Source organism: Denticeps clupeoides, chromosome 19 (assembly GCF_900700375.1).
Source record: "Denticeps clupeoides chromosome 19, fDenClu1.1, whole genome shotgun sequence".
Lineage (NCBI taxonomy): Eukaryota > Metazoa > Chordata > Actinopteri > Clupeiformes > Denticipitidae > Denticeps > Denticeps clupeoides.
In genome coordinates this window covers 7,307,286-7,333,450 of record NC_041725.1, presented here as the reverse complement: position 1 = coordinate 7,333,450, position 26,165 = coordinate 7,307,286, and the positions used below count along the sequence as shown (strand labels likewise).

The 26,165-nt window shown below is 42.8% G+C and overlaps 3 protein-coding genes and 1 long non-coding RNA gene across 5 annotated transcripts in view; 2 read left to right on the top strand and 2 right to left on the bottom strand.

Annotated features, from left to right (window-relative positions):
* Positions 1–979: 979 nt before the first annotated feature.
* Positions 980–15,110, bottom strand: capn5a (calpain 5a). Of its 2 annotated transcripts, none has more exons than XM_028961626.1 (13): positions 14,945–15,110; positions 13,696–13,856; positions 10,338–10,469; positions 7,076–7,284; positions 6,752–6,944; positions 5,207–5,400; positions 4,466–4,543; positions 3,992–4,187; positions 3,740–3,862; positions 3,175–3,371; positions 2,843–2,964; positions 2,624–2,760; positions 980–2,073 (listed from the first exon to the last, which is right to left on the bottom strand). In XM_028961626.1, exons 2-13 carry the CDS (start codon positions 13,846–13,848, stop codon positions 1,897–1,899), a joined length of 1,911 nt encoding a protein of 636 aa, XP_028817459.1. In that variant the 5' UTR covers positions 13,849–13,856; positions 14,945–15,110; the 3' UTR covers positions 980–1,896. The 2 variants fall into 2 exon arrangements, with proteins under 2 accessions (XP_028817459.1, XP_028817461.1); XM_028961628.1 differs by lacking the exon at positions 14,945–15,110 and adding an exon at positions 13,953–14,308.
* ompa (olfactory marker protein a) lies at positions 7,848–8,695 on the top strand. Its single transcript, XM_028961629.1, has one exon. It carries the CDS (start codon positions 7,928–7,930, stop codon positions 8,411–8,413), a length of 486 nt encoding a protein of 161 aa, XP_028817462.1. The 5' UTR covers positions 7,848–7,927; the 3' UTR covers positions 8,414–8,695.
* LOC114768995 (uncharacterized) lies at positions 14,385–18,727 on the top strand. Its single transcript, XR_003743170.1, has 3 exons — positions 14,385–14,485; positions 18,184–18,312; positions 18,445–18,727. It is a non-coding gene; the product is annotated as an uncharacterized LOC114768995 (long non-coding RNA).
* A 3,725-nt stretch (positions 18,728–22,452) lies between these two features.
* The window catches only part of LOC114768992 (protein jagged-1b), a 36,473-nt gene continuing 32,760 nt past the window's right edge, over positions 22,453–26,165 (bottom strand). The window contains exons 12-14 of the mRNA XM_028961625.1: positions 25,968–26,147; positions 25,523–25,673; positions 22,453–24,705 (exon numbers count right to left, since the gene is read on the bottom strand). Of these exons, the coding sequence (XP_028817458.1) occupies positions 24,263–24,705; positions 25,523–25,673; positions 25,968–26,147 (774 nt within the window). The 3' untranslated portion in view covers positions 22,453–24,262. The remainder of the gene's footprint in view (positions 24,706–25,522; positions 25,674–25,967; positions 26,148–26,165) is intronic.

Here is a 26,165-nt window from a genome sequence, read left to right as displayed (position 1 = left end):
TTAATGATCACACTCACTTACATATCTAACCTAGATCAGAAGGAGACGTTTGCCTGCAGTCCAGAAAGATGGGCAGAGGTTAAACAAAAAGTGCAGTTTCAAAAGTACGGCAAATGTAGACAAAATGAATTTATTAACCAAATCAGCCGAGAGCAGTCCCCCGTAACCCACATGTCCAAAAGAGGACAGTAAAAACCTGAACCGGCGTCCCCCCTTACCTCACAGCCGTAGTGTTAGTGATCCTGGAGGGGTGATCCAGGGGAGGATGGGTCGCTGACAGTAAGGAGATTTAAGCCTTAAAAAAAGAACCCCAACTGACTAAGCCTGGTCCCTCAACAGGGAACTACTCAGACTCGTCTGTTCCCTTGTCCCAGTCCCTCTTTCCCTCTCCTTTCTCAGCAGGTTTCTTTTGGGTTGGCCATTAGGGTACATCCAGACGAGAAGCCAGAGGAAGACCAGCGGTGATGAAGTTCCTTGGCTGTAAGCGTGCGTGCGTGTGTGTGCGCGCATGTCCTTTATGCTCAGGTATTAGGAGTCACACACAGCCTGCTCATTCACTGCCACTGATCCCTCTTACAGGAGGGAGGGGTCAGCGTCCAGCAGGGGGGGAGTATGAGAGCAGATAACTGCGCAAGCTGTCAGCAAGGTTAGTGGCTCTCTTACACACACCACACACACACAGACACTAATTTACTTCTCTCGTGGCCTAGGAAAAGGTCACAACCATTCTGTTTGGAGTTTGACAGGCAGTCCTCACACATCATTGACTTAAAGAGTATCTAAGAGGTTGGAACGGTTCCCAAGTCTGAGTGTCTTTTCACAGCAGAACCAAATTCAATTCCTAAAGGAGTCTACAGCCAATGTAAATAGTACACAAAAAGATTTTAACATAACATTAACATAACAAGCATAAAATGAAAAAATATGCCACATAATATTAAACTGTATTAGACGTCACACAGAAAACTAAAATACCAGATTAAGGCATATTTGAACTTTATTAAACACGTACATAAAAAGTAGACAAACATAAAATGTCTGCAAAATGCTCATTATCCAAGATTTTACAGAGCGTAAACAAACCATGTCATCATCCACAGGGTATTTGTACAGCTACTAAATTAACCACAATATCGCAATTTTTAATGGCCAGCTTCTGGATCTGACAACAGAGCTGCGGCCACATAATTTAAAGATCTCTGATTTCAAAATGGCAATTTAAATATTTGGCCTGAGATTGAAAAAGGAAGAAAATACTGCAGATTTGACACAGCATGAAAGAATGACCATGCAGATCTGTCATAAATCTCAACATGATAGACAAAAGTGGACAAGATCAATTAATTGAATAAAATGTTATGGTCTGAATAAGACATACTATCTCTTATAAAATCACCTCCAGAAGAAAAGAGTTTACCCGTACACCAACACAAAAAGAAAATTGAAAACTTACAATACTAGTGCTGCCACCATGTGGAAACATCCATTATTACATTTCAGTGGAAGTGTAACATCAGGGCAATCCAATCTGGTTTAAAATCCCTATTTAGCAGTAAAATTATACTTAAAGGCTATATATCATGCATATGTAAACATCTATATATTCTCCAGCATTGAATACTCAGTGTAAAGTGTTTGGCAAATATAATAAAAGCCTTTGGTCCTTAATATTTTCCCCAAGGAATGACAAACACAACTGAAACCCACAAAGAAAACTGCATTGAATTTGGCAATCAGAAATGTAGTCAGAGCAGCCAGTCAGAACATCAATAGTTTTTCATTGAAACAGAAAAGAGTTTGGCGTGACAGAGGTCACTGATATGTGGATGTGATTTAATGAGACAGGTGAAAAATGAATGTTGGTGTGATGTGTGTTTCATGGCTGACTGGCAGAGCTTATATGTTGGTGAGAACAGTACTGGTGATAAAGCGGATGGTAAGCATGCCTGGCAGGTCACTCTGTCCAGTTTTGTCACGTACATGCACTGTTTGCTGCTGTTGCTGATCAGTGGATTCAGCCTTCAATGTTACCAGACCCATGAAGGAGTCCTTCAGGACGTTATGGTTGTAAACCTGTTTTGAAGATAAGAAAAAGGTGGTTACATTGGCTCTTAAATTCACATTTTGTTCTCCCAATATTTGAATAGCGATGTAAAACCTCAAAACTATGAAGGGATTAAAAAAAAAAAAAGGAGTTAAAGAAGACTATGAATTTGACATTTTAATCTGGAAAAAAAAAAGTCTAGATCAATAACCCACATCATCTCATACCTCACTCTTACTGTTGGAGACTACGAAAAGCATGTTCTCATGACATTTGTTAAGTGTCTATAAGTCTATAAGAAAGCCTCAGCAGATGATGTTAACATTTCCTAGGTTAGCAATGCAACATATAAAAGGTATACAGATTTACACCCCCCCCTCATAGTTTATGCACATTATTTCAGAAAGGATCTAAACCAAATGATTTACAATTTGTTTTCTAATAGATGTATAAAGTCATTTTAATTCAGTAATGACTGAAAAACATAAAAGTTATAAAATAATAATACCATATAAACGTATTGAATGGTGTTTTGCAGAATTTGTATAAATTAAAATTCTTAGAAGCTCCCTTACAAACCTGTATACGGATGCTCTCTTTTGGCTTTTTCCTGTAGAACAGTCCTTTCACATCAAACTCTGGGTTGCATGTGTCTTTAAACACAGGCGAGCACACCTTCTGGCCCTCACAGCTGATGATCACGTAGGGGTCAGACGCTGAAAACACATCAAGCCCTCGTTACTTCCTTTATCTTGACCGTCCGAATCAGCATGTCCCACATCCTGCACTGCACTCTACCTCCATCTGAATCCTGGGCCTGCAGACCGGCTGCAGCCACCACATGAACCTGTGTGACCAGTGTGGGGTAGCCACAAATACCCGTCCAGCAGGTCTGGGGTGGCTGGTCCACAGTGAGCTCGCTGAAGTCAAAGGGAGATACAGTTTCCTTTTAATAACAGTGGGTCATTTCTGGATCCTAACTACCTCTTACTTGATTACTTGTGTATAAAACAGATTTCATTATACATGAAACAATGAACAATGAATGAATGGATAAGCTGTAGAAAATAACTAGGCACTTCCACTGACGTCTCCTCACATCAGTACATTCAGAACAGGAGAACACTTACTTGCAGTATGAGGGCACGTCAGTGAAAACTCTCAGCAGAAACTCCCCCTGCAGGCCCGAGTCAAACGTGGTGGGCAGGATGACGTAGCGGCCCTCCTTCAGGTCCTTCCTTAGGAACACACTGCGAGAGTTGATGTACACGGAGCCGCCCACCTTCTGCTGCGTGATGTGCATTCGGTACTTTCTGTTCAGCTCCACCTTGGAGAGAGGACACAGGCTGCTGCAGTAGCTTTATATCCACATGGAAGGATAATCTGAGCTTAGAGCCCTGCTTATTTCATATTTTCATTTACAGCATTTATCAGACGCCCTTATCCAGATTGACTTACAGTCAGTAGTCACACGGACAGTCACCCCCTGGAGACACTCAGGGTTATGCGTCTTGCTTAGGGACACAATGGTTTTAAGTGGGGTTTGAACCTGAGACTTTGTGGTCTCCTGCTTCATAAGGCAGTGTCTTACTAGATTACTTCCACCTTCATATGTCACCCAGCTGATTGCGAGGCTCAAGCTGGATGCGGATGTGTGTGTGTTTGTGTGTATGTTTACCTATTTGTGGTCTTTACCTTATGAATGTCAAAGCCGATGGCCAAGTTCTCCCCTTTGCCATCCTTTAGTCCAGGCCTCCTGTCCTGCTGCTGAAGGCAGATGAGCACCTCGTCTTCGTGCTTCTTCACATCAAACAAATACTATAACACACAAACACAAACTCTCTTATCAGGCCCAATGTGAGAGTCACAGTGGTGATGTGAGGGTCGGAACCTCATCAACTTTTTAGTACACTGTAGACTGTATCCTATGGTGTACTGCTGCGGTACCTGAGGGTTCTGTAGGAAGGTATTCTTGTTGTTGATGCAACCTCCTGATCGGTTCCTCAGAGGGTCGTCATTGCAAACCCAGGACCCCCGCATCACTGCCTCCTCCCAGGTTTTATGGATGCTCAGGTAGGAGGTATTCATGTGTCGACACAGAATCAGGTCTGTGTAATTCTTGCAGAAATCCTCAAAGTTCATCCTGGGGTTGGAGGACACAAGGCACAAGAAATCAGGATAAAACATGTAAAGCAACAAAAGGAAATAATCTAAATAACTTTCCATTGGTGAAAGGATGCAAATGTTGTAAAACCCTTTGCATTGCAGTCTAGATTTTTTTTATTCTATGAACAGCCATTAGTGAAATTGTTTGGATTAATGAACAGACAGATTAAGAAAACGGCTCAGACTCACACTTTTAACATCTCCGATTGAACAAAATATAAACAGCAGAATACACAAAGAAAATAAAAACCTCACCAGAATTCTCCATCATCAGCTACAGTCACCCCAAGTTTCTCCCGTTCACTCTTGCTCACCTTCTGCCACTCTTCAGAACTGGAAAAACAAGTGAAGATTCATTTCAGGAGACTTTGCCATCGAATACTGAACCATGGATACTTACATTCTATATATTGCAATAAATTGTAAAGGCAGTGTAGCTTGTACTATGTTTTCTCCCTCAAAGATGCTGCCCCATTGCGGCTTTTCTCCCAAAGAAAAATTCAAATCATAAACCAGGGACTGAAAACTTTACAAACTTCCAAAGACTGGATGTTTTTTATCTTTGAAACAAATAGGGTCAATTTGATAGAATTTACACTATTACATTGACAGCCAGTGACAAAATGAATCTATTTGAATATATGAAAACAGGAACAGGAAACCAAAAAATTATCAGGTCACAGATTATGCTTTTTATGTCAAAACTGGAATTTCCTGAAGACCAACAAATCATGTAATTTTCAACTTGTGAACATGTAGATGATATTAAATGATATTTCACAATGATAAAATCTCAGAAAATCTGTACTGTTCCCAGAAACAGGCACTGTTTTAAGACAGTAAAACATTCCAAGGAATTTCATGAATCATTAAACAGATGGTATCTTATTAAGAGGATGATAATGGATGTTAATGGATGTTAAGTGTATTGATTGCTGGATCTTGCACGTTTCACATTTAAAATGTTAACATCTTCTCTGTAGGGGGCAGTGTTACCTGTCACTCCAAGGCCCATTCCATTCTTTCTCTCCCCAGGGGTTCCTCATCCGAATCATATTGAGCTTCTCAGATTTAAAGAATGCCAGAAGGCCGTGGCCTAGTCGCACCTTTCGCACATCTGTCACTGCATAGGCATGACCTTTGACCAGTCCGCAGTCCAGTCGAGCCTCCATGTCTGCAGAGGAAGTTGCCTAGGAACAAGAAAGAGCGCAAGATAGGATCACAAAGTCACCATTTGGCCAAAGAAAAGCTTAAGAGGCTTAATGATTGAGTAGTCATTTTTGAGTTTATATTTAAGTAAATTAAATTTAGTTATAGTATCTTTAATTAGACCTGTCATAATAAAAAATAATTAATTGCACAACGATTAAAACGAGGTACATTTTTCCGACCGCAATAAATTTAATTTGCATGCTTGTCATTTTTTTTCCTTGTGTCTCTCTACCTAATGGGATTTTTTTTTCGCCTCTTTTTCGCAAAACGGCTCATTTGGCTCAGCATACCTCATTTCCACTACACTGGTGCTGGTTCTGGTGCTGAACTTGGAACCGGTCCGCATTTACACTAGGCAGGAGCTCAGCAGGGGTCACACCCACTATTACATTGTAATAGAATTCTATTTCATCTTGGTCTTGCCAGCATATGAAATGATTAAAGAATTTGCTTCTATAACCTGATTGCTATGAATACACATATAGATTTACATTGCTCATAATCCAAACTATTATACTGATCTTTGTATTGAAGTTAGTGATATTGGATTTTTTTTCTTTGATTATTAGGAATTGTTTGGCTACACTGATCTGTCTATGCATCTAGGTTATATTGACAGTGACACACCCTGCAATACACTATTAATGTGGCACAAATATGGGAGAAAATGGTTCCATTTTCATAAATACAAAAGGTAGATTCCCCTGCTATAAAACAAAAGCCCTTTTAGGTACTACATTACAGCACAATAATCTGTCTGTAGGTGTGATATTGACATTGAAATATTCTCTAAAGTTCCACTCTTATTGCTAATATACAGAGGAAACTGATTTGCCCAGAGGCCAGGCAAAGAGTTGCTATAACATATGAACAGAAATTAATAGGTATTACATTACAGCACATCAATCTGTCTATGTGTGTATGTGATACAGTAAAAATTCAGTAATATTCCACTCTTATTGCTAAAATGCAGAAGAAACCAATTTGCCCACAGGCCAGGCAAAATATTTCCCGATCCGGATGTCTGAGCTGCGATAAGACGACTTACTTCAACAGACAAATAAAATGAATCATAAAAATTAATAATCTCCTATAAATATCCCTAAAATCTGGACTAAAATCACTACCAGCGCAGTAACTATTGATCATAAACCGCCGTGGATGAGGGCATTAGTCACATGCCATAAACGTAAAATGGTTTTAGCTGATTGTTGAGTGATTAACACACTGACATACACAATTATTCACAAAGACTGGATGTTCATTATGAATTTTAATATTAGGCATCGGTCATATTCTTTGCATTTTAGTTTCCAAATGACTGCTTACCCTGATAGAAGCACTAATGAGCCCTCCACGATGGTGAACCTTCAGGATGCGTTCAAACAAGTTGTTACGTTCTGCCTCATTCTCAGCAAATTTCTCTTGTAACAGGTCGATGGATTCTGACACGCCCCCTGTGAAGTCCACCAGGGCATCAGCCGTGTTACCACCATCCAGCGCCTCATAGCATCCATCTATCCTGTCACAATGAATATAATAAGGAATGTCAGATTTTTTTTTCAGGTTTCATTTAAAATTATCGGACCACAGATAAATCCTGATTACAACAGATTTTTTATCCTCTGAACTCATTCTGTGGCCTTTACTTACTTGGCGTAAGCCTTTTCTACTAGGGCACTCCAGAACTCATTGCTGTCATCTGAATGGCAGTAGACCAGTTTCCCATCAACAGTGGGGAGTCGATCGTCGATAACGACATCTACCCACTCTCCAAAGCGCCAGAAACGGAAGTGGAAAATTCCGGCATAGGACTCCGGCTTGTGCTTGTCCCATTCCTGTTCCTTCCAGTCAGGGATGACCTGAGAACAGGACCAGGGGGTTAGACTTGCATGGTTATGACCCATTATGTCTCCTCTGAAATCTCAGCAATCGTTCGTGGCCCTGGTCAACCCTGTACAGATCACCAATGTACAGCTGGAGAGAAGCTGTAAAAACTGGCAGAGCGTTTGTGAAATGCATCAGCGATGCCCGTGGGCACAGACACTCAGTACAGTTCAAACAGGAAGAAACTGTACAGAATTTCAATAATGCTGCCTGATACAGATGGAGAGCATCACATCCTGTTCATCTGCGTGCACACACGCACACACACACACACACACACACACACCAAGTGTTTGCCCCAACTGGATACAAGAAGCCCTGAGGAGAAGTCATATGCATTTGTCTACGTCACTATCTTCTGTTGCCTAGCATTACCACACATCACACACCAACTGCAAATCCCGCCACATCCTCCTCCTTCTCCACCCCCCTCCTCCCAGTCCTGCATCCTGTACAATACGATCAATAGAGTCCCAAACAAAATGAGGCTTTTTGCCTCTGGGACCAGTGTGGGAGGGAGGAGGGAGGGAGGGAATGAGAGACAGAACGAGAGGCAGAGAGGGAAAGTGGGAGAGACCCAGTTAGACCAGCAACAGGACCAGACAACTTGTAGCAGCCATGGCTTCAGAGCTGGAGTTGCCTTTCGTGGAGGACCACCAGCTGACCGAGATGATGCGTCTGAGGGTGCAGTCGCTCCAGCAAAAGGGACAGAAGAGGCAGGACGGTGAGCGTCTGCTCCTGCCATACGAAGCAGTCTACCGCCTGGACTTCTCAGAGCAGGACCTCGCCTTCTGCCGCTGGAACGTGACCCTGAAAGGCACAGGCCGCCTGTCCATCACTGGTATCTCGCAGCTCTGGACCCCTGACCTGACCAACCTGATGACCCGTCAGCTGCTGGAGCCCACAGGCCAATTCTGGCGGACGGCGGGCGACCCAGAAGACGAGCCCTTCAAGTGCCTGAAAGCCGACATTCAGGAGTTCGGAGAAAGGATCGCTGAGCTGGCAAAGGTGCGCAAGGTGATGTACTTCCTGTTTGCCTTCAAGGAAGGGTCTGAGAAGAGCAACATCAGCTGTTCTCTGGTCTTCAAGCCAAACTCAGCTTAGCCAAAGGAACTCAGACAATGTTCTACAATGCCGCACTGCCACCACAGCTAACAGCCGACATACACTGTAAATCCACAGCTAGCTCTAGTCCTCGTGTTAAATGCCTGGCAGTCAAATTTAAGTGTCCTGAACCATTGCTTTAGATGACAGTAATTCAGTGTTTGAATGCTTTTGTCATATTGGAAAAACCTGCTTGATATTTTGGTGTTTAAAAAAACCTGCCAAAGTTACTGACACCAGTCAAAATTACTGTACAAATAAATAAATAAATGATTAAATAAAGACTCTTCCCTTCTTTTCACATTGGGACTGTGTGAATATTGCATGACTTCTCTGCGTTTGTGTTGTCTGGTCCCAGTCCAGTGTGAGGTCAATTGCATCAGTATTCTACAGCCTGCAGCTCCACACAGATCAATCAGTCATCCCTCACTCACCATTATAATTCCACAAGTCACCCATGCAGCAGACACTTCTCTACTGCACGAGCCTTACAGTTCATGGGGAAGGGCGAGAAACATATAATCAAATTCATACCTAAACTATCGGGTTTACTATTACCCTACATTTTAGTTGTAGGTGTCAAGTGCATCCTGGGTACAGGAACAGGTATGGTGGGAAGAAATACATGGAGTCTAGTGTTTCTTGATGTAGGGACTGAAGTGTCTTTTGCTTCTAGTCTTCTAGTTCCTGGTATGTGGATGAATTAAATCAGCAGTTCGTGTAAACAGATGGAACACAACTTTCCAAACTTTCCATGACATCCCCTCAGGTGTGAGCTCACACAGCGGAGATGACCAATCTGTGAAATCTCATCTTTGGGTGTGTGTTCTGAAGCACACCTGAGCGTAAAGACATGACAGAAAGGATATTAATGAGACCACATGAGGGAACAACGTCTGAGGGGGATTAGAAGAGACGCCAATGTGGAGGATGGCAAAGAGAAACAGACAGGAACAATCACAGTTTTAATGATTTTTTTAGGCTCACAAGTCATTCATTAAGACCCTAAAACTGAATCTATCACAGGGTTTAAGCTCAGTTGTAAGAAGATTACCTCCATAATTGTGGGTTTGGACAATAACCCTGTGAGTGTGTGTGAGTGTGTGTGTGTGTGTGAGAGAGTCTATGGTAACCAAATTGTTTACACAAAATGTGTAACCTCCTCATTCCTCCATGGCTCTCTATGAGCCTAATTAAACTATAATAACCCTTCACTTAGCCCAACAGAAAAACATTAAACTTTATTAGCAAGAGGCAATAGCAAACAAATTAAACTTAATGAGAGGTCTGATGCAAAAGAACAAGAGAGTTAAGAGTTTTGGCACCAAGTGATGCGTTTTCTTTAAAGCTACTACAGTAGAAGGTGGTGAGGAGGGTTCAAAGGTTCCCGCATAGCTGGATGTCCTCCAGATCTTTACAAATTAATAAATAAATAAATCGACAATGGCTCCTCCCCTCACAGCACAGCGAAAATGTGTTGTACAGTTAAAAACATGAGCAATTAGTCTTATAAACACACTTTAACTTCCTGCTGAATGTAAACTGCGTGGGAGGGTGGGATTCAGTGGGGCCTGATAAAGTCAGCACAAGAGGTCAAGAAGAGCTCACTGGTAACTGCATTGAGGACACAATGAATTCCTGCATCTAAAATCCCAGGTTCCTGTCAGGGGTCAGAATGAACTTTGAAATGTCTCAAATCCAGAGACCCTCAATCTTGTCCAAAGGAACAGCCTTGACCAAGCACCAAACAGGATAAGACTATTCATTTATTAACCGAAATGTAAACACAGAGTATCTCTTTCACACAGACACACAGAAAGCAGCTCGCTATAACAATATGAGAACAGATGGAAAAATACTGTAACAGTCAGACTACTCAAACATACTGTAAGCCACACCAAAGCCCTCAAATATCCACGCCTACCTTCTGCCACAAGACCTCCATGGATGCAAGGCTGGAGCAGGCAGCTACAAACCAGCAGTTTCCCAGGTGCCCTTGGCGTAGATCATGGGCGCTGATGCCATTAACAAACAGGTGAGGGTCACTGCACAGCTCCTGTCACAGAGAAAGGGCAGGAATCAAGCAGTGTTGAGGACCTACTGAGGTCATGATCGAGGTGAAGAGGGAAACAACGTGCTACGACGCTGTTGTAAACATGTCAAGACAGGTGCACTGAACCCTCCTGACACAACAATGACAGATAATGAGCAGTGCCACACCCACGGATTGAGCAAGGACAGCGGTGGCAGAGCAAACACAGCGCCTGGCTTCGCCTTCAATTTAAACAGAGGCACAATAAGTAAGCCGAGAGGCATACAGGCTCTGCGCCATCCTTGTGTGAGCAGGATGTCAGAAAGAAATGTGAATGACCTCTGGTCCACACATGCATTGTTCCCTGAGTCCACAGTACCTCGATCTCAGCACCACTTAGCATTAGAAGGCATTAAAAACCACAAACGCCACCTACTGATAAATATGGTAAAAAAATGATAATGGATGATAATGCACAGCACGATCAGCATCAGTGTACAAATCAATACATATCAATATATTTAAATAAACGCTGACATCTGATACTGATTACAAACTTTCAGCATATAGCGGTAATACTCATACAGAGTTGTAAAAGTTAATCTGATTTACACTAAAGGCCAGAAGTTTGGGCCCTTGGGATAAACAAAAAGGCATTTCCAATAAATTGCTGGAAAGGATGCTGTGCTGTGGTAAAAAAGACAAGAGGTGATTATTACACAGAAGCTTTCATATCCATTAAATTGTACTTAAAGTATATGATGTTACGCCACACTTTAAAAGCAGTCAGATACATTAGTGTTGGACATTTCTGACGTTGTCTAATAATAAAATGCAGAAAGAGCAGCATTTCTGGCCTACATTTAATGGCAAAATTCAAAAACACTATTTTGTTTAAATGATCTGCTGCATTGGTTGACACGCTTTTTTAAAATTATTATAATAATTTTATTAATGTAATAATACAAATATTGTCATTTTTGTTCATTTCATTCCTGTTTTTATCATTCCCAAGAACAACATGTTGTTGCGTCCTCCCGTTTTTCTTTTGCTTTCTGTCTCGCTCCCCAGGAATTCCGCACATGTTTCTGATTTCATGGTAGTTCAGCAGAAATCCCCTCAGGAATCCCCCCTGAGGGAACGAAACGTTACGAAGGGAGTCACAGGCCTGCTGCCGAGGCAGCGACACGTTCAACAAACGACAGGACAATGACAGCACAGGGCTTACAGATTACAGTGTTGTTGCGCTTGTCTGGGCCCAAGAGCCAACGTCATAAGTCTTGAGAACTTGTTTTTTTTAATACCTGAGCTTTGGAGAGCTGTGGAGACAGGTTATTCAGCCCTAAACACCCAGGGAGGTGAGTGCGTAGTTTTACCTCCACCCAGAAATATCGCCACTGTCAAATGCAAATACACCTGAGGGGAGTGTTTATCAGTCTAATCCAGCTTCGCCCGTTCTACCAATCAATGGTAGAAGTATGAAAATGATGAAAATCACATGACAGGACTTTCCATCACAGCTCTCAACCCAATGGGACACTTTTCAAAAATCCTACCGCCAAATCCTACTAGAAACACTAACAACTGAGCCCAATAAAGTCAATGTGCATTTTTCCATTAATCTTATTATACTCTCCAGGCAAAAATATAGCTTAGTTATAAATGTCTAACTGAGCATGGCATTTAATTAGCTTTATATGAATTTATCTGAATGTTATGGAAATACACACTACATGTTTTGGCTAAATGCACACTGTTAAATTATTCAAAGTAATAATTTATTAACCTTGCGTGTGATATTCAGGCTAATTGTTGCATTACTGACTTATCCATTCTATCAGTATCATTTATTATTGATGGCCCATTGATGGCCCATTCCCAAAAGAGGAAAAATACCTGTCAAAACACTGAATGCAAAAGTGAATTGTAATGTTCTGTCTATGAGGGACAACAGTTGCACCTGCCTTGGGCACATACATTTACGGCATCAGAAGCCCTTATCCAGAGTGACTTACAATCAGTAGTTACAGGGACAGTCCCCCTGGAGACACTCGGGGTTAACAGCAGAGTAGTGTTGGGACAATGCTCACTTAGGTTAAGGATTATAACTACCAAAGTGCCAAAATTTAAGAGATAAATACATAAAAAAATAAATAGTAAAATGTGTCTATTTAAAAACAGAAATTAAAACAATGAGTATTATGGCCAAAATTATTTGGAAATTTAAGCAATATCATTATATTGAAACATATCACAATTAATTACATTTAGGCACATTCAGCACATCATGAATTTTTTGTCAGTTTGATCGATCAAAGTAAGTGGGCGAGACTAAAAATGATCTAGCATGTCCATTCATGGGAACTGCATTTACATTTACATTTACAGCATTTATCAGATGTCCTTATCCAGAGCGACTTACAATCAGTAGTTACAGGGACAGTCTCCCTGGAGCAACTTAGGGTTAAGTGTCTTGCTCAGGGACACAATGGTAGTAAGTGGGATTTGAACCAGGGTCTTCTGGTTCATAGGCGAGTACGTTACCCACTAGGCTATTACCACCCGGGACTGCCATTCAAGACATTTGTCAGAAAGTGCCAAAATAACTTCAACTACCAAAAAAAACAAACAAACAAATAAATAAATAAATCTTATTCAGGTTCGGCCCATGAAGATCAGGCTAGATGAGCGTTAGTCCCGCCCACTTACTTTGATGGGTCAGACTGACAGATAGAAGTTATTTATGATGACCTGAATGTGCCCAAATTAAATAAATAGTGATACGACAGATTTAATTCATTAATAATGTTTTTATAATTCATGTCCTATCGTATTGAATAATGATGCTTTACTTTCCCATTTTAAATCATTCATGACATTTTATTATTTATTTAACAAATTTTGGCACTCTTTGGCACTGAAGACTACAGAGAGGGCACCCCCACCAAAGCCCCGCCTCCAGCAACGCTGCTGTTCACTTCCTCAATCCTTTCATGCCTTCGTCTCTCATTGTTAGAGATCAAAAATCTGCAACTTTGTCCGAACACGCGTCACTAAATGTGGTTTAAGGGGACTCACCAAGATCACCACGTCATGTACACGCTGTGCATCTTCTGCATCATTAAAATAAATACCAGAACATGCCGTGTGGGTGGTTGGCTGAAGTTTTCCTCCCCCAGTCGAAGCCCAGGAACACTGCCCCACTGCTCAAACCAACTCCTGATGGAAATCAGCTCGTGTTGGGTCGTACCTTTGGTCTCTTCCAAACGACCCGGCCGATGCGGTTTTCCTTGTGGAAAAGAGACTTGTCCGTGGCGGGGAACAGGGGGTCCTCGAACAGAGTCTTGCTCTGCTGGCACCGCTTCTTCAGAGCGGAGTACTGCTGCCCCTCGTAGCCCCTCATCCTGCAGCCTGAAAAACACACAGCGGGCAGAAGCTGCTCAGCGCGCAACGTGCAGACAGCGCACCTCACCGCGGCTTCCTGTTCTACACCACCATCAGACTTGCCGAGCTCCCCGGGCCGGAGGCAACACTGCTGATCTGCGGTGAGGTTCTTACGCCATCCGCTCAGAACGCCTGTTTCACGACTGGAATTCCAGACGGTCGGGGTGAACACACACACACACAAGCCTCCCTTATTCACGTGGGTTTAATGTGGACGGGCTGTGTCCGCCTCCACCACGTCCTGTAACTCGGGACTGCCATGTGCAGCGTGTTGGTCTCTTTTGCCCTCGATATCGTCCCGCCGAGTAACAATTCCGACTCGGGGACTGAGTCTGCCCATCAGAACTTCCTCAAGGTTCTTATAAAACACATTTGCAGGCCCGACGCCTGTAAAAAGACGGCACGAGCTGCGTTTGTTCCCCTTTTCGGATAGTTTTATGGACGACAGGCTCGCTGGTTCGTCACATGTTAAAATGAGTCAGATGGGGCAACGGCGACAGGAACAAAACCGCAAGTCCTGACGGACCTGTTACTGAGACACAGGTCTGGGAGGTCAACAGAAAGCAGGCGAGGAGGAAGCAGCGGCTACGAATACAGTAAGACACACTGAACTCAGTAATGTGCTGTTCAGTAAAAAAAGAACAAATGGTGGCACCAGACAGACGTGTGGGCGAAAAACACGCTCTTCCTGCAGTTTAACTGCGACCATCACTTATAATGTCGGCAGGTTTGGTTTTTTTACTGCAGGTTTTGGTGCTCCATCACCGGGTAGTATTTTTTAAGCCCCCCTGGGAAGAGTCCCTCCGGTTTTCGGATAAAAACGACTGGTCTCGTCACACCGCCACACATACCGGTACCTGTCGGAACAGCTCTCCAGGAGGGCACCCCGGCACCCCCAAACCCCCCGCAGCCCCGCCGGGGTGTCGGAGGGCACCGGCAGCGCCGCTAAACGCGTTCCAGAAAAGTTTCCTGTCGGGGACCAAGTGTCGGTGCGAACGGCGCAAACGAGATTCTCGGCGTTTACTCTGCAAACCAGCCGTGATTTGTGAACTCACGTCAGGCGAGTTTCTCCCGCTCCCCCGGGAACAGCTCGCACGTCGGTCGGTCGGTCGGTCGGTCGGTCGGTGGGTCGGTCGGTGGGTCGCGCGCACCAGCTCCACCCCGATAACAGCAGCGGACGCCGTGCGCGCCCCCGCCGCGGGGATCAAACGGCGGCGGCGGCGGCGGCGGCGCGCACAGCGTCCGCTGCTGTTATCGGGGTGGAGCTGGTGCGTGCGACCTGCAGATAAAAATGGAATTTAACGCGTTGGTCCTCTGGATTGTCCCTGGTCCCAGACCGAAAGGAGTCCATCAAAAGCCCCTTTTACTTCTGGGACGCAAATCACTGGATTTAATTACGGCAGAAGACGAAAAAGTTGTGACGCCGAGTGAGGGCGCCCTCTAGTGGAAGAAGCGCAGTCGTGACCGAGAGTCTAGAGAATTATACAAACACTGGTTTTCACGAAGTTTGCTGCTTCGGTGTTTTCCTGATCTTTTAGTCAGTTGTTTCTGTGGTGTATTGAAGTATTTTTTACAAGTATTTTAGAAGTTTCGAAGGCTTGTAATGACAATTACATCAAATCATGACTGATGGCGACCCATTCAAGCAGAATCAGTGATTGGGGTTTGTGGTTTATAGGTTGTGCACCCGCCTCTTGAGTATTGACCACAAGTTGACCGTCTCAGGGCAGTGGTGGCCCAGCGGGTAAGGAAGAGGACCCATAATCTGAAGGGTGTCGTTTCAAATGTGCAGCGCACCGTCCCAACACACTGGTCCCCGGGCACCTGTCATGGCTGCCCACTGCTCAACAAGGGTGATGGTTAAAAGCAGAGGACACGTTTCATTGTGTCACAGTGTGCTCACAATGACAATCCCAAATTCTCAATTGGATTAAGGTCCGGGGAGTTTCCTGGCCATGTACCCAAAATTTCAATGTTTTGTTCCCTGAGTCAGTGAGTTTGTCCTTATGGCACTTTGTCCTTATGGCACGGTGCTTCATCATGCTGGAAAAGGCATTGTTCTTCACCAAACTTTGTGAATGAGCCTTGGATGACAAGCAGACCCACACATGAATGGTCTCAGGATGCTTTACTGTTGGTGCGAGACAGGACTCACCTTGTCTTCTCCAGACAATCATTTTTCCAGATGCCCCAAGCTATCAGAAAGGGGCTTCATGAGAGAAAATGACTTTACCCCAGTCCTCAGCAGTCCAATCCCTGTACTTAATGCAGAATATCAGTCTGTCCGTGATGTTTTTCTTGGTGAGAAGTGGCTTCTTTGCTGCCCTTTTTGACACCAGCACATCCTCCAAAAGTCTTCACCTCACTGTGGGTGCAGATGGATCCCGCAGCTGAATCATCTTTATGAGACGGTCCTGGCACTTGCTAGACTTTCTTGTCTCCTTGAAGTTGAACTTCTCTCCTTGAAGTTTTTGATGATTTGATAAATGGTTGATTTCGGTCTAATCTTAGTAGTAGCAATATCCTCCTCTGTGAAGCTCTTTTTATGCAACACAATGATGACCTCACGTGTTTCCTGGCAAGAAACCAAAGAGAGGATCACTGAAATGATCTCAGCAGGTGGCAGAGCTGAATTGCGTGGAAATAATTTTCACATTAATTTTCATGGCAAAGAGGGACTTTGCAATTCATCTGATCACTCTTGATAATATTCTGGAGTATATGTAAATTGCCATAAAAAAACAGTATTTGTGTCATTCTCAAAACATTTGGTCATCACTGTAATATCATTACTGACAAACCTTGTATCTCCATGGCACGCTGGATAATCTTGATCTAATTTATATTTTTTTAGGCAACATTACATGCAAATCAAGGCAGAGGACTGTCTGGTTCTTGAGCGAGTCCATTTCTTGATTTGGTAAAAGTAGGGTGACCAGGATCGAGCTTGTAAAAAAGTGATCCAATAGCGCCAGGAGAAGAGAAGAGGCGTACAGGATGCCGATGACATGATGTTTAGCCCCAGACAATTATAAAAACCCGTCTGGTCTCAACAAGAGGACATGTACAGGGGAAACAGGACATCTGGTCTTCTTTTGAAAAAATCAGAAAAAAATTGATCAGAAATACATTTACATTTAAGGCATTTGGCAGACGCCCTTATCCAGAGCGACTTACAGCGTGCTTTCATGTTACCATCGATGAAGTGATCAATTCTGGTTCACTAGGACCCCCAACTATGAATACAATCTTTTTATTCACTCTGTTGTAGATTCTGTACACAAGTTCGACAATAAGAAAGTTACAACCTGATTCGTGCAGCTACTGGGAGCCAGTGGAGGGAGCGTAGCAGAGGGGTGGTATGGGAGAATTTGGGAAGGTTGAAGATCAGTCGTGTGAGTTGTATGAGTTGTAGAGTTGTAGAGGTCAGATGGTATATAGAGGTAGACCAGCAAGAAGGGAGTTACGGCAGAAGACGAAAAAGTTGTGACGCCGAGTGAGGATGCGCCCTCTGTGTTGACAGATAAGGACAGATAAACGATATTATAAAATGCATTCATATATATATATAAACTTCACCTGCCAGCTGGTAGAAAAAAATTTGTCAACTTGCTGCTTCTTTTACTTGAACGAGTAGTCAAACAGAGTGAATTTACATTTACGGCATTTGGCAGACGCCCTTATCCAGAGCGACTTACAACATGCTTAAGTTACCATCGATGAAGAGATCAATTCCGGTTCACTAGGACCCCAACTATGAATACATCTATTTAATTCACTCTGTTGTAGATTCTGTACACAAAGTTCGACAACAAGAAAATTACAATTTAATCTAAATATTCTTTAAAGAGGAAGGTCTTGAGCTGTCGTTTGAAGGTGCTCAGTGACTGAGCTGTTCTGACCTCGAGGGGAAGTTCATTCCACCACCGAGGCGCCAAGACAGAGAAGTTTTAGAAATTTATCTTAGAAGTTTATTTTTGCACATCGACAAGATTCGCAGCTGAAAAACATCCAAATGATAATGAAGTGATTTAACCCATCACTCTTGATGGTGAGCAGTGGGCACCAATGTTAGTCCTCCCCAATGGTAGTGCTTAACAGTACGGCTGTAATATATTTCTGGCTACTGCGAGGTTTGGCTGCTGTTTCGACTATTTTTTTTCCGGTCAGCAGATGCTCCTCGCTACTGTCTACAGTACAAATAATCTACCTTTGTCAGGACTAACAGTTGAATTTGGGGGTATCAACTTTGCTCTGATCGAATGGAAATTCAAATTCAAATTTTATTTGTCAGATACAGAGGACAGCTCTGCAAGGTATATTAAGCACCTGACTAAGATGAAGAACACCAGCTCTTCACTGAACACAAGTGAGGAGAGGCTCCAGGAGACTCAGGTCCTGTGGCAGCATCTTACTACAGGAGGTGAGACGGTCAAGGTTGCGGTCACTACCCTGCCACCAGCAGGATTTAACCATAAGGAATTTTCTTGCATTTTGCAGCCAAAATCCCACTTCCTTGGTGATGGCTCCAACATTCATTTTTTTTTTCCTCCAGTCAGCGGAAGTTAAATACTTCTACTGCTCTCAAAAGGTGTTCCAGACTAATGCAGCCACGGGTCTCACTGGTCCCAGGATGAGCTTCCAGGACTTTGCTGCAACTCCTTTCTTCTAACAGGAACTAGAAAGGTCAAAAGCATCCCACTGGACGTCTATGTAGACCTCATCATGACAGTGGTGGCCTAGCGGATAAGGAAGTGGCCCCATAATCCGAAGGTTGCTGGTCCAAATCCCGAGCCGCCAAGGTGCCACTGAGCAAAGTACCGTCACCACACACTGCTCCCCGGGTGCCTTTCATGGCTGCCCACTGCTCACCAACGGTAATGGTTAAAGGCAGAGGACACGTTTCACAGTGTCACCTTGTGATATGTGTTGTAGTGTTTCACAATGACTTTCACTTTCATATTTTGAAAAACCTTTCATGCTGATTTTGTCATTTGAGTAACCCATGGAAATAAATATATATATATATACATAGACACTTGAAATGGTGATTATTGTTTTAAATGTTTATATGTTCACTAGATTGCTGTAGTAATGTGCACTTAAAGCAATAACAGTTTTTTTTAAAGTGCCCTCTGTTTTTCTCTATAGTTGATACAATGTTTATAAGGGTGGTAGTAGCCTAGTGGTAACACACTCGCCTATGAGCCAAAAGACCCAGGTTCAAATTCAACTTAGTTCCACTTAGTGCAAGACACTTAACCCTGAGTGTCTCCAGGTAACTCACTCGCCTATGAACCAGAAGAACCAGGTTCAAATCCCACTTACTACCATTGTGTCCCTGAGCAAGACACTTGACCCTAAATTGCTCCGGGGGGGACTGTCCCTGTAACTACTGATTGTAAGTCATTCTGGATAAGGGCGTCTGATAAATGCTGTAAATGTAAATAAAGTTTTTTATTAAATGTTGCTTTTGTACTTAACATTTCATTATGCAGTTTAAATTGAGTTGAAACAGCTGTGTCATAAGACTGTCGGTTCTGTGAATTTGAAATGTAACAATTGTTCTGGGAAATAATAATTAAACACACTTTGACAAACAATTGAAAAAAAATATATAATTACTAATTATAGTAACCAAATAGTTACTCATGATTGATTATTGAGTTGGAGTAGGTTTTTACAGTAAATACAACTGATACAAAGCTAATGTGAAATTTACATTATTTGCAAATAAAACCCTACAATTCATGTTATTACTGTTATAGCACACATTTGATAAAGTCTTATTGGGAATGAGATCCTTGCCCTCTGAGAAACTACTAGAGCAAAAAGCTCAAATCCTATTGGCTGTCTTTTGTCTTTTGCATCCTATTGGCTGGTTGTCTGTTATGACTATCCACGACCGGCCTTCGCAGCACCTCAGTGGATTTGAACCGGTAAACTTCCGATTATGGGTCTGCTTCCTTACCCGCTAGGCCACCACTGCACCTAAAGGATACATACAGAATGGGTCATTATGTTTAAGTCATTAAATAATCACGGCAGGGAATCGATTCCAACTGGTGCCACAGTTAATCCCTATAACAGGCAGCAGCCCACCTTCATCCCACTACACATTCTTCAGTTTCTTCTTTCGTTCTTTCTTTTATAGTTTTTAACATCATAATTCTTCTTGTCCTGTCAGTCTGAGTGACTTTCAATTTGTCATCCAGCTTGTTCTTTATCCTCCATGTCCATGTTTCTGGGGATTCAGATGTATTGTCTTTTTCTTCTTTTTCTGCTTTGCCACCCTTAGCTTTGCTGTAAGGTCAACTTTTATCCTGTTTGAGGTATCAGTTATAAATTAGTTATATATTTCTTTGCTTTAGCCACAAGTTTGGAGCCAAGATGTTCTTTGTCTTGTCTGTGAGGATTCAAACTGAAACGTTTTTTTTGGTTAGTGGATATTGAACAGATTTTGTCCTTGAACTTTGTCTTCTTTCTTCAGTTCAAATTTTCATATGAGCTTCAATCGGACATAAATTGGCCTGGAAAATAATTAAAGTGTATCCATAACTGGCTTTCAAGTGAACTTCAGCAGGGATAAAAAAAATCTTGTATTTCATCATTGACTGTGCTCACATGCAGTCTTTGCTGGCAATCCCTCAGCAGCCCCGAGACCAGCTTTCCTGGGTCCTGGGGGCTCGGTCTGGCTTGTGAGGATATCTCCTCCTTTTCGGTGGTGTCCGCATCCATGTCGACTTGGCAAAAGCGGGATGGTCATATCAAATCATCTCATTCCTGCATCTGGTGCTGTGATGCAGGTCAGTCTGAGTTGGGTAAGTCAATGGTTGAACATTTACAACATTTATCAGACACCATAATCCAGAGTGGCAGAGTTACAGGGACAGTCCCCCTGGAGCAACTCATGGGTTAAGTGTCTTGCTCAGTTTGAACCTGGGTCTTCTGGTACATAGGTGTGTGTGTTACTCACCCGCGCTCTCAGTCCCATTCTGGCTGTAAATTCAAGACTCTTCTTCCATCATCTCACCTTCTCTTATTCATTTTTCGCTTTGGGCATCATTTGAACTGTGTGCTTGGCGGTTAAAACTGCTTCATGTTGCTGAGAAATTGCAGACAAATTGCATGGTGTACAGCTGACATTCTCTCATACAGCTTCCCTACCTGCATGTATTGCGATGATGTGCTGTGAAAAACAGTTTCTAGATCACTTTCTAGAAGGAAACGCCTCCTGTAAAGTCTCAGTTATGCTTGGATCTGGCAGTGATTTAGAATGGTTATAGAAATGTAGAAAATATGGTAATTGTGTTGCAATGTTTAGTGTTGTGCATTTTCATGATGAAATATGGTTGATATAATGGGGGTAGGGCTTCAGGTTTAAAATCACATTGTCTTGCATTGCCATATCCATAAAGTTATGAAACCTAAGAAAACAGTGTTTGTCAGTGTTAGTTGTTCATTTTGTTGGTTCCTGACACTGAGCTATGTGCTGAAGTAATGTTTTCTTTGGATTCTGTCATGAACAATTGAAATTTTCTTGAAATAATTCTGCTTTGACTCTGGAACATGCATTTTCAGTTAAGATACCATCTGTTGTTTAATCCCTTTTGGATCTCAGTTTTTTTTTGTATGCCTATATGCATAGATTTTTTTTTTCATTTTAACATGGACTCGTGTATGTTTTTTTTTTTACCGTTGTGGCGCTATGAGACTGGTTGTAAGTCCCTCTGTCTGCCAGTAGATGGCAGTACCGTCCTTGTGCCAGAGCAGCCAGTGGTCGTGCTTAATTCCCGTGATCATGCTCAGAATCGAGTTTTTAGGGCAGGGACAGATTGCTAAAGACCACTGGAGATTTATTGCTCACTAACACACCCACCATTCACTGCAAGTACACAAATAATAAAAATAAAAAAAGAATGAGGACCATCCTACTTTCAATTTCAGTCATGCCCACGTTATATTGCAAGTATCATAACGGTTTAATAAGACTGAAAATTTCTCTGCATACAGTAAAAATTGAAGCCATTTAAACTCAGACAATCTCAAATCTCTTCGCAAATATACTTCAAGTCATGAGGAAGGCCACATGATCAAAGGTTGGCAGAGAGGGCTTTGTTCCTGTGCTTTTAACACTGACCTTGAACTTTACAATGCAAGAATGAATAATCATTGCGGAAGACCTGAGTTACTGAGTGAGATTTGAAGGCCAGTCAAAAAATAAACCTCGGCTACATAAAACAGGTATTTTACTGAAAAGCTGGGATTTTACAAAAAAAAAAAAACTATTTCTCAATAGTCAGATGAATGCTTTAGATTGACGCTTAGAGCAACTGTACAAAAATAAGCACTGTACTTAAAAACACATCTGATGTTACATGGGAGAAAGAGGCATGGCACAATAGAGGATACAAGAATGAACAGTTTCTAGTTTATTAACACCAGTAGATTACTACTGCAGTTACATGTAAATAATGTATGTAAAAAATGTTACAGAAAAATCCAAAATAAAAAAGAGAAAGAGAAAGAAAAGCCAGGAATCAGGCTTAACAGCCTGGTCCAGGAGAAACGGGGAGAAAGCAAGACTCAGAAACTGGGGGGAGAGAAAAGAGAAAACTCTTTTATACATTTAACTCCCAAAGAGTTCCCACAGACCAGTCAAGATTTGTCCTTTGATGTCTCTGCCTTGTCTTTCTCATCATGACACCTCAAGCCTTCTCAAGACTTTTGACACCTCGTGTTTGGGGGATGTCACAGCTTGATAAAGACACAGGCGGGGGACCTTCACAAAAGACAAAAGCACAAAATGCCATGGACCTGGGATTTCTCATCTTACACAACTCACTGATGACCAAATTAGGATAGGATCCCCTTGATGAGTCTTGGTTGCTCTCAACATTTCTACCAATTATTGTTCAATTATTGCTTTTTTAGTCACTGTCACTACTCATTATATAATATATATAGTTAAAAAAAAACTTCATAAAGAATAATTTCATGTATTTTGAGCGGTGCCCCCTTTCTGCAGTCCAGGTGTGGAATGAGTGTGTGTGTGTGTGTGTGTGTTTTAGGAGTACTCTGCTTCCTATGTTTCCTTTTCGGACGGGTGGGAACAGGAAGTACAGTCATTTCCTCACATTCGCTATCTGTAAAAGGTCAGAGGTCACATCTGTCAGACCCACTAAGTCTGGCCACTCTCACTCTATAGTGACCTCTGACCCCCTTTCTCTCACACACACACACCACAGAATTTTAATACAATATCCCACGAGGTGCCCCAGTTTGTGTCAGAATGAGGTCAGGTTCATTTGTTCTGGCATGACTGAACCGTTACCATGGCGCATGTTGTGTGGCGTCTGGCATAATGAGTTTTATAAGGCCGAGGACTGTATGTTTAATCTAGTGACACACTGGCAGTGGCTTCGGGCCATGTTCTTCACAATCTTTCAACGTGATTTTCACATTACCAGGATGAACAGTAGGTGAAAGTAAATGACAAATGATGCTTGGAGCAAGGTTGACCATCTTGATTTATACAGCGTCAGTTTTTTTTGTTTTTTTTTTGCAATCTTTTAATGACATCAATATTGATCAGCTTAATAGAACAGTTCTCGCATGTTTGGTAAATGCACTTTAATTAGAGGTTGATTGTGGTGCAGTCCCACCTGAGTGGAATGAATAAGAAGGATGTTTACAGTGGCAACATTCTGAAACCAACCATGGTATAAAAACAATTCAAATGAATATGTACATCATATACACAATATGCACTATTTACACACACACATATTTTAAAAATCATACATCTTGTACAATTGCAATATGACATGTTCAAATGCCGTATTTCTCTCATGCCTTCTGCTTGGCTTGAGTGATGGCCTTTTTTCCACCAGTCCAGCCACTTGAGGTGGAGGAAGTAGCCCGAGCAAAAGATGACCTCCAGAATGTCGTTACACATGTTTGTATGTAAAAGCAAAGGAATGTGCTGACATACGCCCACACGAACTCTCATACTCGCACATCTGCGCAAGCACACGAACATACAAAAAAATAAAAAAACAGCACACCCCCACCCCCCGCCCAGCCCGATTGCACAAACAACACAGCACAATATAAATGCGAGTGCATATGCACACGCTCACGCACAGAAAATGCACCTTTTTCTGAGCTCAGGGTGCAAAGTCCAGCACAGCAGTCACGTGACTGTGTGGCCAAGAAGGCTTTTCCAGTAACAGAACTTCTGGCTCAGCCAGTGACGGTCCTAGGCCAGCTATCAGAGAACTTCCGCTGAGGAAGGAGCCGCAGAGAGGGACGGTGGCTTCTCAGGCCCTGGTCCTCTGCCTAGTTTCAGAAACCAGGGGCTTCAGGCCTGGTCAAACCTCCAACTCCTGGCCGTCGGCATACTGGAGACGGTTGAGCTTCTCGCGCTCACGGTTGGAGATGTCCAGCTTGGGCAGGCGGTGGGGTTTGAGGGCAGGAGATGGGTGTGATTGGGCCGGCGACGGGGGCAGCGTGAGCTCAATCTCTTCACACCGGCGGGGGGGTAGCGGCGGAATGGGCGTGGACGGGGGTTCGAGGAGCATGGCACTGTGGTCCAAGTTGCGGATGAGCATGTGAAGCTCCCGCTGATTGTTGATGGCCCCCTCAGGTAGCGGGATTGGTGGGTCCTGTAGCTGACGCTTCGTCTGGTGGTGGCGCTGGAGGTGAGCCAGCAGCATGGCGCAGGCTGTACATCCACCTGCCAGCGCCAGGGCGAACACCCCCACCAGCACCATGGAAACACTAAATCTGCTTCTGCTGAAGTCAGACATGGCCCCTGAAGGGGACAGGAGAACTGTGATTAAACAAAGCAACAAAAAAACAGTAGCTCTCTAATTAAGGGGAACATGTTCAAGGTGCCTAGCTTAGCATAGCATCACATTGCAGTAGTGGCCTAGGAATCGGAATGTTGCTGGTTCAAATCCTGCAGTGTTTCACAATAACTTCACTTTCACAGAGGTCCAGAATTAATGTGCCGAAAGGCCAGAGATTTTGGAAATCAGAGGGAAAAGGAGGAGATGGGACCTCCAGTTACACTTGCGCATGTGAATTATTTTAAAGTCAGAAGTAGTGAGTGACAACCGTCAATCGTCACTATGAGCTTAAATTTAGTTTTCAAAAGTTAATCTTTATTGGTATCAGAAATACTTACACCTAAACAAGACTTGGAGGGTTCCTTCTCGCCAACATACAGATAACTAACAATCAGTCGTCTCTTGTGCTTATTTCTGTAAAGCCTGATGTGACACTAGATGGCAACAAACCAGGGTGGTAGTAGCCAAATGGGTAACTCACTCGCCTATGAACCAGAAGAACCAGGTTCAAATCACACTTACTACCATTGTGTCCCTGAGCAAGACACTTAACCCTAAATTGCTCCGGGGGGGACTGTCCCTGTAACTACTGATTGTCTGATAAATGCTGTAAATGTAAAATGTCTATATAATATAATTTCACATCTGATTACGTACATCACTATTTTAAAGAGGCAATCTGCTACCATATACTGTATTATAATTAACAGTGGTATACAGTATTACATTAACAATTCATCATGGTTACATATTCTGTAACTGGTTTACACCAACTCTTACCTTGGCAGTGCTGCCCATGACAGAGCTCATTAAGCCTAATGCAGTCACGTTCATAGTAACCATCCAGACAGACACACATGTGCCCAGTGTCTGTGCTGTGGCATTGTGCCCCCTGTTGGCAAGGATTGGGACTGCATGGGTCCACCTGTATCTGGAGCAGAAGTTAAGCGAGTGAAAAGCTGAGAAATGTTTAGCTAGGTCGCTTTTCCTAACTTCGAACTTTGCACAATAGTTCACAATGAAAAATATTATATTGGACAAAATGTTTGTTATGGCCAACCCATCACTAGTTACTTAGCTTTAACAGAAAGTAAAATGTCTTTATAAGGCAAAACGTTACTGAAGTAATGATATTACTTTAGAGTTTTTTTTATGTTATTTTAATGTAAATTACAGTAAATAGTTACTCTATTACAGAAAGCTTTATAGAAGTGGAGCTACTAACCTCACAGAATCTTCCAGTGTAGCCTGATGGGCAGTTACACGCCACGGCCTCTGCACTTTTCTCTTCTGAACACCGTCCACCGTGTAAGCATGGTCCACTGTCACACAGACTGCCTACAATCTCGCACTGCTTTCCAGAGAACCCTGGCAAGCACACGCAGCTCCAGCCCGATTCTGAGGGCTGTAGGTTAAGACAACA

Bases quoted from the DNA above. Each gene is read 5' to 3' on its own strand.
- ompa (XM_028961629.1), top strand. From the start codon at position 7,928: ATGGCTTCAGAGCTGGAGTTGCCTTTCGTGGAGGACCACCAGCTGACC.
- capn5a (XM_028961626.1), bottom strand. From the start codon at position 13,848: ATGAGGGGCTACGAGGGGCAGCAGTACTCCGCTCTGAAGAAGCGGTGC. The intron at 6,945-7,075 runs GTAAGTAAAGGC...TCATTGTGACAG, and splicing joins GTAGAAAAGGCTTACGCCAA to GATAGATGGATGCTATGAGG. The intron at 3,863-3,991 runs GTACCGCAGCAG...TGTGTGTTATAG, and splicing joins CCTTCCTACAGAACCCTCAG to TATTTGTTTGATGTGAAGAA.